The sequence below is a fragment of the Xiphias gladius genome, chromosome 10 (assembly GCF_016859285.1).
Source record: "Xiphias gladius isolate SHS-SW01 ecotype Sanya breed wild chromosome 10, ASM1685928v1, whole genome shotgun sequence".
NCBI lineage: Eukaryota > Metazoa > Chordata > Actinopteri > Istiophoriformes > Xiphiidae > Xiphias > Xiphias gladius.
The window spans coordinates 22,313,607-22,330,531 of record NC_053409.1 but is presented as its reverse complement, the minus strand read 5'-3'; the positions used below and the strand labels follow the sequence as shown (position 1 = coordinate 22,330,531).

At 42.9% G+C, this 16,925-nt stretch overlaps 1 protein-coding gene across 6 annotated transcripts in view; it reads left to right on the top strand.

Moving 5' to 3' along the window:
* numb (NUMB endocytic adaptor protein) overlaps nucleotides 1-16,925 on the top strand; it is a 42,150-nt gene that overhangs the window by 12,161 nt on the left and 13,064 nt on the right. For all 6 annotated transcript variants that reach the window (XM_040137478.1, XM_040137476.1, XM_040137477.1 and 3 more), the window contains exons 2-3: nucleotides 10,573-10,709; nucleotides 15,935-16,009. In XM_040137478.1, coding sequence (XP_039993412.1) covers nucleotides 10,584-10,709; nucleotides 15,935-16,009 — 201 coding nt within the window. In that variant the 5' untranslated portion in view covers nucleotides 10,573-10,583. The remainder of the gene's footprint in view (nucleotides 1-10,572; nucleotides 10,710-15,934; nucleotides 16,010-16,925) is intronic.

Below are 16,925 nucleotides of genomic sequence, written 5' to 3'. Positions count from 1 at the left end.
GCCTACTCACTAATCAACGTAGATCCTCTGGGCTCAGGTTCACAAAGTTAAAAAAAATCACAGTAGGAATACTGAACCAGGAATGGTCAGCTATCTGTTTTATTCAGCAGGGGCTCTGCTGGATTAGTTTGCTGTTATATATGAGTATATTCACAGCCTGGGGATATAAACTGCAATCTTAGATCAGCATTCTTCCTCTGAGACACTATAAATATGCTAATGCTAGCCTTTTTGTTGTGAGTCAACCATAAGTAGGATTTATAGATCATGTATTAACAGCACTTTGCTGACGCCTGGTGAATATGTAACTTTGGCTGTGTATCCTCAGGTCAGTGCTCTGGCTGGGGAGAATAACCAGTGTGTAGTATTTGGCCTGATTTCTCCACCTTGCTGCAACTCTTCTAATGGCACTTTACTTCTCTTTAGAACACCTAACTTAATAATAGAGCCATTTTGACTCTGGGGCCTTGAGAAGCTATTGTCATCTGTCTCACTTGTACGTGTGTGAGGGTGTGTTTTCATGAATATTGTGTTTTTTGAAAGTGTGTTTTGTGTTTACACTTGTGGGTGTATGGCGGGTGTGTGTTTATGCAAATGTGTATCCACTGCTGCTGTGTTCTCTGTGCTGCTGCTTCTGCTGCTGCACTGCCCGTGTGTGTAATGCAAGTGATGTCAAGGGGAAAAAGTAAACACGGTTTCCATGAGTAGCTCTTTTGCTCCGAGGTTTACTCCAAGTTTCCATGCAGACTTCTAGAGTCAGGGACCATGTATTGTAGTTCAGTCTGAGTGATTGCCTGTGAGGAAGTTAAGCTTCTTTCACATAGTTGGCACAACACTGATGTCTTCCTTACAAAGGAAAGAAGGAAGGAAAGAAGATAGTGAGTCTACTCAATTGATGACACATGGCAATTGACACATGGCTGTTTTAGGTCAGACGGTGTACAAAGTCACAGCCACTTCATAAATACATCTTCTCATGGCTGCCACATGAGTAGGTACCTATTGTGTTCTCAGGCGCATTCTGCTGTAACGAGGGACCTGGATTGATGGAGTTGGGGCACTCAGACCAGTACATCAAAACCTACCTAGCAGGCCAGTGCTTTCAGTCAGCAGCCCCTCTCCACAGCATGGCTACAGCTCTATTCATTTAATCGAAAGTACACTCTATTTGGCTTACAATTTCCTCTGGCAAGATTTTTTGAAAAACAACCAAAAATGTTGTTTTTGGGCAAATGCAAGATACATAAATTTTAAGGATGCCTTCTCGAGGCCCCTTGTGGCCTTGTGGTGGAAACCAGGTCCGACCCTCCCTATTGTTTCAGGCAGTGAATCATTGCCGGGGCACACCTGAGGGGAGTTGATACAGTAACAGTGATTTGCCACTCCCTGGTGCCAGAGTACTGCCCTGGCCGTTAAATGTGGCCTCAGCTGTTGCTCAAAGTGATGTGTGGCTCCCGGTATCGAATGGCCTGCTGGCTGGTCTACTTGCTGCCAGGCTGGGACCCCTTAATACCACGCCTGGGCGCTTCTAGATACACAAACACACAAACACAAGCATGACCACACACAAAAAGCCAGATATGATGATGTGCACACATACAGAAGTAGCTGGAGTAAAGAGCAACTCAATATCCCTTGTGCAGCAGTCTGGGCCATATCTTCTTTCTCTGTCTCAACCTTAACCCCAGTCAGTCATGTGTACTCAGGAAACGGGGGTCGTCATGTCTTGCTGGGGGCAGGGAACAGATTGAAGGACTCTGAAATGATTCACTGGCAGACACAGCGCGAGTGAGCCATGGAAACAGTAGCCAGCACTCCTATTCCCATCATTTCCTTCCTTTTGTGGAGTACCACCCATTTGTACCGAGTCCTGATCGTTCTCTCTCTGGCTCTTGTTCTGTCCCTTTAACATTTTGACCGTCCTAAAATAGATGCTTTTCAGGAATAATAGAAATATTGACTCATTGTCCTGCTGACGCACAAGGTCCATATTTTTATTGGTACAATTTGCGCTCATGTTAGTAATTCTGTCTGCATTTATCTGACGTTTACAGTTGTTGCAGGTCACGACATTACAGCCAATGACTTATCATCATGGGTGTCAGCTTATGTCTGTGGATCTCTGTACAGACACATGCCATACCTATGAAATAAAGTGATTATGACTATTTTGGGGACATTGATGGTGCAATGGAGGGGCTTTGGCTCAGGTGGTAGAGTAGGTTGTCCACTGATCGCAGGGTTGGCGGTTCAGTCCCTGATTCCTCCTGTCTACATGCCAAAATGTCCTTGGGCAAGACACTGAACCATAAGTTGCCTCAATTGTAAGTCATTTTGGATAAAAGTGTCTGCCAAATGAGTAAATGTAAATGGAAAGTACAAATCATTGAAGCAAAGTGTGGAGTGCTGAGCCGGAGCAGCTGGTGATGACTTACACTTGTTGACATTGTCTCTTTCCACCAGCTTGGACACGCTGGTGTCCACAAGAATTTTTTTTTTTTTCTTTTTTCTTTCTGTACCATTTATTTTATGTTCAGCCTCAAGTCAATTATAGTAATTGGCAGGGGAGATCCTAGCTTTGGGTTCACAGCTGTGTCGAAAATCTGTTTTGCCAGGTTAAAAAAAAAACCGCCACAATTACATACGACTTTAATTGCATGAAACTCTTTAAATGCCATCGTATTAGCTAAAAAATGTATTGTAGCCTATGATGTTTATATGTAACTGAAGTGATTATGAACCTTCGCAAGATGCATATAAAGAACGATAATTTAACATAACTCATAACCTAAAATAGACAAATTATAGAATGTTGCTTCACTTGTTGTATGTTGGTAGTTTTTTTGTTTGGTTAGTACAGACACAGATAATTTTACGTAAACAACACTGCTAAGTGATCTTTCACATTAGCAATGTTAAACTGTGCCATGCATTCACGGCACCTATGAGGCACCTGGACCAAAGGTTGCTCTCCAGTGAAAGACGAAACTTTCTTCTTTTGGTTATCCCAAAAGTTGTATTCTCTGGGGAAATATGTGTTTTTGAACTGGAAAAAAGTCTACTTAAAAAAAAAAAAAGTCTGCTAATTTTCAGCAATGGTGCTGTTTATTTTGTACTGACAACGTGCCACTGCTGAATATATATATATTGACAATGAATTAACTCCATTTTGGCCAAACTGTGACACAGTAAGGAATTCTGCACTGATCCATGTGACCCAAAATATCACATTTAAGGGTTGGCATTGATGATGGGGGCTGCAGGACGCCTGGTTCTCTTGTACTTGAACATTGAATGTCAATATCAGACTGTAATTAAATCAACTGCAGCTTGAGCAATAACATAACATGTTAGTTGTGAATTTTCCAATACCAGTCGTTGATGGTATTGGTATTAAATTTGTTGTGCAGTTATTGGTAGTAAAAATGGTAAGAGATTAGTTTGTAAACTCATTTCCCTCTCTCGTCACCATAAACTCGCCAACCAGAATGCCAGCAAGTAGACGGTCTTGGCCTTTGACCCCATCTTGGACCCAGAGTTTGTCATAGACATTTTGGTTTTCTCAGCATTTCACTTGTGTGCCTAGCCTTGCTTTCTTTCATGCAGATTTTCTACTTCTGTGTGTGTGTGTGTGTGTGTGTGTGTGTGTGTGTGGGGGGGGGGGTTTTTTTTTACATAAGCATGCCAAGCCACAAACTGGGCCCAGCAAATTGGATTACCACAGTAACAGCATTTTTCAAATTCTCTCTTCATATGGCTGTGGGAGCAGAACAGAGGCACCGTCACCTCAAGACCGTCAGTTCCCTGATAACAGGGATCGGCAGATATGCCGGACAGGCATGCTTTGCATGATGGTTTGCTGGCCTTATTGATTGAGGCTATCCTATCTCACTGTTTCTCTCCAAACTATAAACTCAGTCTGAACACAGATGACATGGAATTCCCTGAACAGAGAAATATAGAATAGGATGAAGAGTATTGGCTGGCACAGTAGTGGGGCAATTCATGAAAGGCGACAGTGGGGCCTTTTTTTTTTTTCTTGAATTGCTGCCCATTCTCTCTTTCTCTCTCTTGCTCTCACAGTCACTCGCTCTCTTAGCCTTTCCCTCCCTCCCTGTATCTCTCCTTTGAAACCCAACCGCTGTACTCATCCCTAGGATCCTTCTGCAAGGATTAATCAGTTTTCCATTCCTGGAGAGATTATTCAAATACTGTTACATCTACAGCCAGCAGCAGAACTGCCTCCCTCCTTCCCAGGCAGCAGTGCAGCACTGGCTGCGGGAAAAGTCATGTTCGTTCTCTCTGTTTTACTCTATTTCGGTAGTTTTGTTTGCTGTTTTTTCTGTCTGTGTCTCTCCTCTTTTGTTTATTTCTGTCTTAACACTTTACCACCATTGTTGAGTGTGTGTGTGTGTGTGTGTCTTGTGTATGAGTGTGTGTGTGTGTGTGTGTGTGTGTGTGTGTGTGTGTGTGTGTGTGTGTGTGTGTGTGTGTGTGTGTGTGTGTGTGTGTGTGTGTGTGTGTGTGTGTGTGTGTGTGTGTGTGTGTGTGTGTGTGTGTGTGTGTGTGTGTGTGTGTGTGTGTGTGTGTGTGTGTGTGTGTGTGTGTGTGTGTGTGTGTGTGTGTGTGTGTGTGTGTGTGTGTGTGTGTGTGTGTGTGTGTGTGTGGGGGGGGGGGTTTTTTTTTACATAAGCATGCCAAGCCACAAACTGGGCCCAGCAAATTGGATTACCACAGTAACAGCATTTTTCAAATTCTCTCTTCATATGGCTGTGGGAGCAGAACAGAGGCACCGTCACCTCAAGACCGTCAGTTCCCTGATAACAGGGATCGGCAGATATGCCGGACAGGCATGCTTTGCATGATGGTTTGCTGGCCTTATTGATTGAGGCTATCCTATCTCACTGTTGCTCTCCAAACTATAAACTCAGTCTGAACACAGATGACATGGAATTCCCTGAACAGAGAAATATAGAATAGGATGAAGAGTATTGGCTGGCACAGTAGTGGGGCAATTCATGAAAGGCGACAGTGGGGCCTTTTTTTTTTCTTTTGGTTTTTTTTTTGGGTTTTTTTTGCTCTGTTGCCATTAATGCCTCCGAAAATCATAAAGTCTGTGATATATTTGCCAGAGTTAGAAGCTATTACTGTCTGTTTTACTGCGTGTTCATTCACCTCCTTAAGGTCATGAGGTTGCATTGATTTTAATTATTTAATCCAGTTAAAAACAACTTTTGAAGCCATGCTGATGCAATGAGGAATATCATCCTTATTTTTAATTAGTCTGGAAGAAAATAAAACCTAAGGGACTGCCTTCTCCACTCTACCTTTCATCTTCTTCAGCTGTCCTGTTTTCTCTCATTTCATCTCAACCTCCTGCTCTTTTCCATCATAATCATTTTACTTCCCTCTGTCCCTCCTGCCAATTATCTTGACTTTTCCCTTGCTTTCCCTTCTCTTTAGCTGCCCTTGTCCGAATTTGCTGCTATCTTGCTCTCCCACCTTGCCTCCCTCCTTCTGGATCATGGCCAAACAAGGGGCTAAACCCACCTCACATGACCCACACCGACCCCAGCACTCTGCACCAGGCAAACACAGCCAGACTTTCCCCTCACTGCTCATTCTGTGTTCTCTGCTCCCTCTGGCCTCCATCCCTATCACTGCTCACCTTCCTGCAAACACCACATACGTGCGCACACACACACACACTAGAGTTACCTAATGCTAGTGGTAATGCAGATTTCATAAACAAGCTCGATGTTTGACATGGGATGATGAACATGTGTTCAACCCACTTTTGACCCACCAGTCTGCTTTTACAGGTTAATCCCTGGTTGTTGATGTCGACACATACCTCCCTCTGCAACTGCAGTTCAGTGCGCATATCTCTAAGACATTGTACATCGCCATTGTATGTATACTGTACATGTAATGAAATAAGTATTTGACTTCAGTTCATTATGGGGTTTTGCTGCAATTTTTTAAAACTCTGAATCAATGTTAGTTTGGCAAAATAATCTCTACCCTCAACATGAGGGTAGAATTTGTAATGTTTACAATTATTACTATTAATATCTCTCCCCCCTCAAGTACATATGCTTTGCTGAGCACTAATATTTCACCAAATATACACAAACACAGCGAATGTACACTTTCCTATCCCACGCACATGAATATATGTGCTTTCACTTATATTCCAGCTGCCTCCTTATTTGTCTCTCTTAAACACTGCAGTAGTCAGGAGAGAGGGTGAGTGGGTTGTAAGCTGGCAGTAGTGTAAGTGTTAAGTGATTTAGAATGTGAGTTTAGTAAGGTGCTGTGGGGCATTATTGGCACTACGTTGGCCTATGAGACGACAAAAATACAATTTTTCAGACTGATAGCGTGGTACCTCTGTCTGTCCCTGGGGTAAATTCAAAGAGACTCTCTAAATTGAGATTTCCTGGCAGGAAAAGTCCTCTTTTTCTGTACTTTAGTCTGAGTTGGAGGCTACTTCTTCCCAGAATTTACCAGCAATTATTACCAGTTTTCCTGAGCTAACCCTTAACCCTGAAAAATAAATGTGTGTGTGTGTGTGTGTGTGTGTGTGTGTGTGTGTGTGTGTGTGTGTGTGTGTGTGTGTGTGTGTGTGTGTGTGTGTGTGTGTGTGTGTGTGTGTGTGTGTGTGTGTGTATATGTATATGTATATGTATATGTATGTGTATATATTTATGTATATATTTATAAACTAACTAAAAAACGATTAGAGCTGAAATCATCAGTCATTTAACTGATTAGTCATTATTTTTCAAGCAAAAATAATGAAAAGGTTTCCAACATCTCAAATGGCCAGATTTGCTGCTTCTTTTTTGTCATATATAATGGTGAACTGAAAATCAGTGGGTTTTTGACTTTTGGTTAGACAAAATGAGACATTTGAAGATGTCAACTTGCGCGTGCCGAAGCTGTGATTGGCCCTTTTTCATTTTATAGACTTAATACATTGACTAATCAACAGATTAATCAATCTTTGTGGTTCCAAAACTAACTTCCATCTGGTAGTTATCTGCAGAAAATGTGTGGCTGTCAAATTGGCCAATTTTTGTTAGCCAGAGTCAAAACACAGCTGTTTCAAATTCTCAAAAGGCTAGAAAAAAAGAGATGCCTGTTTCATATTACCCTGCCTACCTCAAAGTACAACTTCCCCAAATATCATTCTACAGTATCACAAACATACGACTTTTCGTCGAGATGTGTTTAAAAAAAAAACAGTAGCACTGTTGATACATCTTGAAAATACTGTATGTTTAAAAACATCAGCACTGGGTGGTGTCATGTCTCTGACGAATATGAATATGTCGAGTGATTCAAGGTGACAATATTTACTCAAAATGTGTGCATAGCACATTGCACCAAAGATGAGGGGCTCAAGAACAGACAGATCTGTTTTCCTCCTGCTCCTCCTCTTCACTCTGCAGGCTGGAAGCATGCAGCCTGTCACTGGCACTGCAGTGAGCCCAAACATGATATGACCTAAATAAACGAGTGTGCTGGAAGAGAGCGGGATTGAGGGATGAAGCGATATTTTTTCCCTCTCGCTCAGTTGTCTTGTTTTCAAACACTTGACTCTACTGCAGGCTACAACTTTCGCCTGCCTGTGTGCACAGTCAAATGCATACAAGCACATTTTTTACACACTAGAGTCGGACTTGGTTTATTTACATTGTGGCACCTGAAAAGGGTATTTGGCTCTTATTACGCAGGGGTTTGCACACATCTAATCACTTGTTAGTCACTGTTTCTGGCCCCATTTTCAGACAGCTCCCCTTGTGAATTTGTATCTCTACCTACAGTAAGGCTCAGGGGTCACGATTGTCTTCCTACGAACAATGCTGTGAACCACAGACAGTAGACAGGAGAGGTGTTGGGTGTACCACACAATAGCTTCCATTACAGAAGACCTGGGAAAAAGGGCAACAAAAATCTACCAACTACAGCCAAAATCTCTACTTGAATTTGACGCCTGACTTGCAAGCTTGGCCACATTAGCACTCGTTTGGCCAAGGGACTAGCTGTCATTTAGGAATCATACTTAGTTCATAAAATGTAATTGGCTTGTAAAATAGCCAAAACACCAGGTTTTATTTTTTTTGTGTCTTTTGTAGGTGCACTCAGGCTATTTGAAGTGCAGATATATGCAACTGCCCTTGGGGGATTCAGGCTCTTGAGTTGTTTTGTGAGACCATGGTCCACTCCAGGTCCCCCTTTTAGTGACAGTAGGAAGTTTGATGTGTTTATGTATGTTTCCGTGACCTGGTCAAGACTCAAAGCTTCATTGTGTGCTGCCCACAGAGCTGGATCCTGGCACTGATAAGACAGCCTCACCTCAAATGCGCTTTCTACCTCCAGCCATTACTGGCTCGCAGGACAGGTTTCATTATGCAAACAGACAGCTAGTCCTGTCCAGTCGTGTGTGTGTGTGTGTGTGTGTGTGTGTGTGTGTGTGTGTGTGTGTGTGTGTGTGTGTGTGTGTGTGTGTGTGTGTGTGTGTGTGTGTGTGTGTGTGTGTGTGTGTGTGTGTGTGTGTGTGTGTGTGTGTGTGTGTGTGTGTGTGTGTGTGTTACCAGTTTAATAAGACGAATACAGTCATAGGTGAGGCCATAATTACATTAGAATTATATTTCCTTTGTGTGTCAATTGTCTTTTCACCATATACCAGATTTAGTTTTAAATCGGGATGGTATAGACTGTCAGGCCAACGTTTTTTTTTTTCGTTTTTTTTTCTTTTTTTCTTTTTCCTGTTTTTTTCAGTGAAAAGGACGATTTTTATTATTATAAAGCCCAGAATTCCAATCATTTAATGAAAATACATGCCTTTGTATACGTATTCTTGGATTCCTGTGTGTGTGCGTGTGGTTAAGCAGGTGCATGTTTGTGCGATTGCTGTGAGCATGCGTGTGTGAGTGCATGCTGCTGTGCTGCTGCTTGTTCCTGTGTGTGTACGTGTGCGGACAGGCAGTTCCCCTGGATTAAAGAGCCTTAATCCTGCCAGATCCTCATCAGCTCAGAAGTTAGTGGGGGCAACTTGTTAGTCAAGGAGTATGCTCTTTGCTCACGTGTTAAGTCAGAATTGCATGGCTGAACGACTCTTGGTCCCAAGTTATGAGTTGCTCCGGGGGACGTGAGCCAGGCTTTCTATGATGGATGCACCTCTCAGTTTTGGTTTGGATCAGCAACTTTTAATTGGGCCTCTGCTTTTTTTGTGCCTCCCAATCCCTCCAAAAGCCAATAAGACATACATGCACTAAGTGCATTTAGCCTGATTAATTGTACTGTGTTAAGAACGTGCCCTCAAGTGAAACCTACCCTCAACACCAAGAAAAAATAGAAGAAAAAATATATTGTTCTGGCCACCGTTTCTATCGGCTATGATAACATTGTACTCTCCACAGTAATTGCTTAGATCTCCGGAGACAGCGAGATCGCTGAAGTGGAAGTGTGAAAGGGCACCAAACATGAGCAGTCAAACGATCGTGCAGGTGCAAAATAAGACAAGAGTTTTGCCGAATTAACTACCACTGTATTTGAGAGTTAAAGCAAAAGTAAGCGCACCTGTAATGTCGCCTAATAGTCCCTGATTGTACAGGAAAGCCGACAAATATGGTAGCTCAAAGTTGAACCAGGAAGTGGGTTTATAAACTATGGATGATGGGTGTTTATAACCGACAAGTTTACCACATCATTCTCTCTTCCAAATAAACCCTACTAACCTGGGAGTTGGTTTATCAACCTGCCTGATTGTCTGCTTGTTGCCTTGTTGGTCCTATTTTAGGTGATTGCAAGATCTCAACAGTCACTTTGGTGTCTACAGTGTTATCATATTTAATAGAATTGATGCCCAGAGCTGGGGAAATAAAGCCCAAGTTATAATAAATCATAGTTTTCCTCAAGTCCTAAATGCTGGAGAATTTTCATGTACAGATTATTATTAAGTGTGCTGATCATGTGCTTGTTGTGTGCTATATATTCCATGACTAAAAATGTGGAGCTGAAATGATCTGGATTGCAATTTAGCTGTAAAATTCATGCTCTGGTGCAATCAGCAGGTAAAATTCTCTCGGTGGGAGCAGCAGACTTCCCTCACTGTGCTCTGTTCCCTTTTATTTGGGCCGCCTTGAATCCTAACACTGCAGAGACTCAGGCTCCAACTCTTTTGTTCCTCCTTGTGAGAGACCACAGCTGATTGTGTTGTGCACTGATGTCTGTGTTTAAAGCATTCCTGTTTACAGGCACTAACAGGATGCATGAAACTGCTCGTCCAGCGCTGTAGTTCTGTGCAATCACCAGCTTCTTATCCATTATAAAACACAGGAAGTTGACTAATTTCTGTTTTGACATACGCTATTGACTAGACGTGAATTGGTACTTTCACACACTTGAAAACATTTAGCGCTTAATATGTTTTACAGTTGTCGTTAACTGTTGCTATTTTTGGTATTTCATGAACTTTCCCACCAGTGCTGCACCTTTTTTATTTTTTTGCTGCTGTTGACCTCACCCTGGGTTTAATACAGTGTCTCTCACCACTCACAGGGACCTCAGTGATGAATAAGCTACGGCAGAGCTTCCGCCGGAAGAAAGACGTCTACGTGCCGGAGTCGAGTCGGCCGCACCAGTGGCAGACAGACGAGGAGGCGGTCCGCAGTGGCAAATGCAGCTTTGCAGTCAAGGTGACCCCCCCCCACATCCACGTTTCACAAACACACAAACTCACACACACACAGAGTGCAGTGAATATCTTACTGTGGCAGACTCATACTTCAGAGAAACTTGCATGTTGGCTAGCTCCCCGAGGATGCTGCTTGTGATTAATCATGAGCATTCGGAGAGTGTGAGCACAACTCTCATCTTGGTTGCAAGATTATCTGCTATGGCCATCCAAAACCTGTGGGCTGTGTGTGCACAATTGATTTCTGGCCTTGCCAAATAAAATATACAAAATTTTAGAAAAATCTCTTAAATAACTTAGGGACACTGCAGCAGTGAGGCGCAAGTAACGCGACTCAGTAGGATGTACAGTAACTTTCTACATGCAGTCTTCAGTGTTTCAGAAATGGACTAACTGAACCTGCAGTGCAGCAGTTGATGAAGTGGAGAGTTCGCTGTGTTGCGGCAACAAAACCTTCCCCTTTTGCAAACAGAAGCGCAATGGTACGCTTCCTCTCATCACATGGTTCCGAATGTTCAACTCACCCAGGTTAAAGGGGAATCGAAAACCTGACAGTTGAGAAAGGGAAAGCTGTCCTCAGAACAGTTGGGCTCTGGGCCTGGTCAAACGATGTGGGTTGTGCATTAGCAAGTGTACAGGTTGTGGTTTGTTTTAACGTGTGTGTTTGCGTAAACCTATTTCATTTGAGCAACAAAATACCTTTTTAGAGGGCGGAGGGAGGTGGAAGTGAAAGTGGTGTGAAAGGAATGGAAGGCATTGGAGGGGATATATAACTACCTTGAGATTTCTGTTACAAGTTGAACAGACAGAATCTTGATGTCAATGGGGTGTGCATGTGTGTGGGTTAACGGCTTCAAGTCGTGTGTGAATGCAAGTCAGCCAGTGTGGGAAATGCCCTACATTCAAGATTTTATTCTAAGCTGTCTCCCAATTGTCCCCTCAACACTCAAGCTCATACACACCTTCCCACCTGCTCCCCATAAATTGTCTCTCATTGCTGTCCACAGAAGTAGATTTGTCCATTAGCAGCTACTCTACCCTTTCTTCACACTTCTCTAAAGGCGTAGGTGAACTACGTGTTCTCACATTTAGTTTTAATTTACCACTTTCTTCAAGTGTGCACATTGTCTTTGATCTTTGTCTTTAAATAGGTCTTTATAAATTATCTTCAAGGAAAGAGTTGTCCTCAAAGTACTGTAGATTTGTTTTTCTTTCTTTAGAAATGCTCTGTCGACATAAATCAACAAAACAACAAAGCGAAATTAGGCTCTGTAACTGTAACCAGCCAGTAGGCATGCGTTGTCATATTTTAAACTCAGGTAATTAACAAATGTTGCAGGGTCTTGCACTATTCTACAAATCTCATGGTAAACTGTTCAAGTACTTAAAGCAGTCAGTGAATTGCAGAATGTATCATCCACGGTGGACAAATGAAAAAATTAGCTTATCTAAATTGTTTCGATGGTTTCGATTACTTCCGCAGCCACACACACACTTCTCAACCAGCTATTTTTTTTCCCTCTGCACTGGCTTCCACCGTGCCAGTGCAACCTACCATGCTACTCCTCTCTTTCCCTCCTCCCCCTGTCGCTCCCTGTCTCCTGCTCTAGGTGCCTCATAGGAGTCCAGTTGTGTGTGGGTTGGAATAGTTGCAGTGCAGTTATCACTGGCTGCCGCACTACAGAGTAAGGAATAGAGGGGAGAGGAGGAGATCCACGGGGGAGAGGGAGAGGGAGAGGATAGAGAGGAGTCTGTTTCAGAGTAGTGCTGGGAGGAAAAGAGGGGCTGTTGGTGATGTTAACAAGGGGGGAAATTAGCCTTTAATGTTGTGGCTTGGGGCTTCCCCCTTTACAATAGTGTCTTTAACAAGCATAGTCTAAGCCCAGTTCTCCACTGATTATCACATTTGAGTCTTTGCCTCTGACTGTCTTCAGGCTGTTATTGGCATGTCATATTAAGCAGCATTTGTGCTTATTCGTCTTCACATTTGTGTGTCTGTGTGTGTCTGTGTGTGTGTGTCTGTCTGTGTGTGTGTGTGTGTGTGTGTGTGTGTGTGTGTGTGTCTGTGTGTGTCTGTGTGTGTGTGTGTGTCTGTGTGTGTCTGTGTGTGTCTGTGTGTGTGTCTGTGTGTTTTCAAGCAAAAATCGCCTAGACAGGCAATTATTCATGATTCAAGGTTCTTGTCAAAGGCATAAAAATATGACTTGCTTTTTTGAATGGAAATGTCACTCCTATGAGACTGCTGAAGGCTGGAGATGGATGTGAGATTAAATTAAATTGCGCGTGTGTGTTGCACACCAACTAAAACAGATGAGAAGGAAATGTTCTTATATGTCCTTGGTAAGTTTAAACCATGTAGACTTATTTGTATAGAAATGGACGTGTGCGTTTTTGTGTGAGGTTGTTTTCTGCAGTTATTCACATGCTGGACAGGAGGAGTTTGTAAGGCTGCTTACAGCTTGGAACTTCCATTGAATATGACAGAATTTTTCACGTAACTGATTTATGGCCAGTGTCCTCAACTAATCCCTGGAACCCATCTGGATTACACACAGAGGATTTACACCAACAAAGTGAACTCCACTTTGTTGATATTGATATGGTTTCGTGCTAATGTGTATGTGAAGTGCCTCCTCGTACCTGTCCATCCTCAGAGCTTCTGAGCTAGAGGTGCTGGTGGGAGGTTTAGCTAGCTGTTTCCCCGTTTCCAGTCTTAATTGCTAGAGTAAGCCAACCAGCTGCTGGCTATAGCTACACATCTGTTGTTTAGACACGACACAGCTATCATCAAACTCTCGGCAAGAACGTGAATAAGTGTATTTCCCTAAATGTGTAAGTATTCCTTTAAGATTCCTTTAAGATTTGCACTCTCTGTATTTGTTACGTTAATTCTGCTGGCCCTTTTAAACTAATCACCCCCAGTGACAGAAAAATGTAAATAAAATATCTCAAGCCATTCCTCAACAGACACCAAAACTGTAGTTGCAGTAACAGCACATTAACACAAATATCATGATATGTAAACTGCATCTAATCCTAGCCCACTGTAGGATTAGTGCCAAGTGGAACTAATCCTGGGGTCAGCCCACAAACAAAACCTGGGTTTCAGAACCAAATTACCCTACACATGTACAACACACTGTTCAGGAGATGTTAATTTCATTTTTTGAAGTTGCTTTGATTGAGCGCATCTATTAAATGTGAATGTCTCAGCCTCCAGATTGTTGCTATCAGCTAGTTACTAACAGGATGGAGTGAGAGGCTACAACGGAGCATCTGTTGTGACACATCAAGCCTCCCCTTCGTTTACTCATCTCACCTCAGCCGCGTCTCCCTATTAGTGGCGCTGCGGCTTTCATTGTCCTCACTACCCACAGCTGCCTCCTCAAATCAGTTGTCTTTTACACACATGCAATTCCGGGCACATCTCTGTGCGTTTATGTGCGCAAGTGTGTATACACATGTGTATTCCGATATGCTGACAGTGTGACTCACGGTTGTGGCGTCACACTCTCAAAAATAGCAGGGCCAGAGGGCGGGGGTAACAGGCATGGGTCAGCTTCACTTGCTGTGTGTGTATCTATAAGGAAAGGGTAAGGACTTCCTCTCCGGCCCCTCATGCACAATGGCTTCTGGGGTGGACAGGGTTACGAGCCTGTGACACACAGCAGGGTGTGATGCTGCTTCAGGTCAAGGAGGAGGGAGGGAGGGAGCGTCGAGCTGGAGGAGGCAGCTTTTTCCGTTCATTCAGTTGCAGTTAATCTCACTCACGTAGGATTTCATCATAATTCCTGATATAGACTGTAATGTTTGGAGCAGAGGCTTTCTCCCCAGGAAACTGGTCATTTGGTGTTATCATTCATTCACTGTAAATTCCTGAGCTACGTCGGAGAAATCCTGACACATCTTATTTTTTGATCAATTAGTTACTAGATGGCGGTTTTAACAGTTACCTCAGTCATTAAATATGTGACACACATGGTAATGTAGTACCTCTGCTCTTTTTTCCCTGAAGGCTATTATTAGACTGTATCTTCTTTAAAAGCATGGAAATGGAAAATAGCCTGAAGAGGTCAAAAGTCCAGCAACATGTGAAGCAGAGCTGCAATGATTAGACGATTAACTGATGAGAAGATTGACAGAAAAGTAATCTACAATGAAATTAATGTTTTAGTCTTTTTTTTAAGCAAAAAAGTGCCAAAAAATATGCAGGATCCAGCTTGTCAAATGTGAGGATTTGATGCTTTTCCTTGTCATACCTGATAGTAACCTGAACACGTTTGGGCTTTGGATTGTCAGTGGGACAAAACAAGACATTCAAAAATGTTAACTTGGGCTGTGGGCAATTATAACAGGCGTTTTTCACTATTTTCTGACATGTTAATCGATTTAAAATTATTTGCAGATTAATTGATAACAACTGCAGCCCTAACTTGTAGTGTAAACAGGGACCTCATTATGAAAGCTACAGCTTGCGGCCTTCATGATGGGAATCACCCTATAAAGGCCACAAGCTGAAACGCATTGGTCTCATAGTAGAGTTGTTCTTTATAGGACAAATGTTATTAAAGGCAGTCTTGACTTCGAGTGAGGCCGGATTGCCCCGAAATACCACATCGGATTTGACGTGCTGCCCGCATACATACAATTCATGCTAGAAAGATCAAACAATTGCTGGAAGTTTTTGAAAGTCAGTTTCCTGCGACTGACTGTGGTACCTAGCCTGATCTCGATTGTCTTGCTGCATGGGATGAGCCAAAACAAAATATCTGATCCAGATCAGGTTTCCAAGTCCACATGAACACATAGGAGCTGGCCGCACGTCGAACATGCTGAGTGGATGACAAAATAGCAGCTTCTTTTTGACCCTTCATTTGGTTTTTCTCATGTAATCCCTTCCAAATGGAATCACGCACTTGCTGCTGCATCTACCCTCTGGCCCATTTGTATTTCTCAGGAACAGTTTAGCATTTTCTCCATGGATGAAATTAGGGATCAACTAGGGAGCAATTGAACTGCGATGACCTCAAAATGGGAATTAATTAGGTGTATAAATCACCAGTGCCAGCGTACCAGGGGGTATTAGACAATCTGGACTCATTTAAATACTTTATCTATTTCCCGAGTTTATTCTTGTACCCTTACTTAAACTTCAGTAGAAATAGCCACAGGAAAGATTTCTTACAGAATCTCTCTCTCTCTCTCCCTCTCTCTCCCTCCCTGCAGTACCTGGGACATGTGGAGGTGGAAGAGTCCAGGGGGATGCACATCTGCGAGGATGCAGTGAAGCGGCTGAAGACGGTAGGTTTCACTAGAAAACCCCTCTGTACTTCCAGGAACGAGGCTGCCAGACAACCTACTTCCTTCTTATCTGTTCTTTCTCTTATCTTTTCCTCCATTAACTTCCGTCTCTCTGACAGCAGCATCCTACTGACTTTTTCTAATGTCTGTTTCATGGTAGTCCTTCTTCTTTCAGTATGCAGTTTTGTTCCTCTTAATTTTTCATCACTGTTTATTCCTGCCTGGTTTTCTGCCTGAGTGCGGCAGATTGTTACCACTTGTCAGTGAGGGTGTCCACCCACCGCGACCTTCAGACAACCTCAGGGTCTGCTCTGAACGTCTCTTCCTCTCCGTGTACGTTCTCTCAGCCAGAGCAGATAGGCCGGCATATACTTCCTGCTGCAGCAGATTCCAGCAGAGTTGCACAAAAAGAACAAATTCCAGTTTGGGTAGCGGGGGGGGTAAACTGTGGAGAATTACTTTTCCATGTTGTCAATTGTTTGCCAAGGCCCCACCCAGGTTATAGAGTTCTGGGGTAAATGAGGCTGATTCTCTGAAGTCAGGGCCAAACCTTGACAGGTATGCTTCTGGTGTCTTATCTCTGTACGATTAGGGCCTGTTGAGGAGGATCAACACACCATGTCTCAGGACCAACAAAGGTGCCAACAAAGGTTACAAAACTGTTGCTTGAACCATCTGTGATTTAGCTTTTGGTTTCAATGTGAGATAACCCAGAGTAATTGAGAATTCACATCCTGTTTCTCCCGCTATCAAAAAATATTATTCTTGCTTAATAAAATTATGTAAAGGGCCTTTCAGTTGTATTGCATGTTCTACTCAACGAGCTGTTGAAGACTACTTGAGCCAATGAGAGACTGTTGATAGTGTGTTTATACTGAAGAACATGCTTGAAAGTAACTTCATATTTTATGAGAAA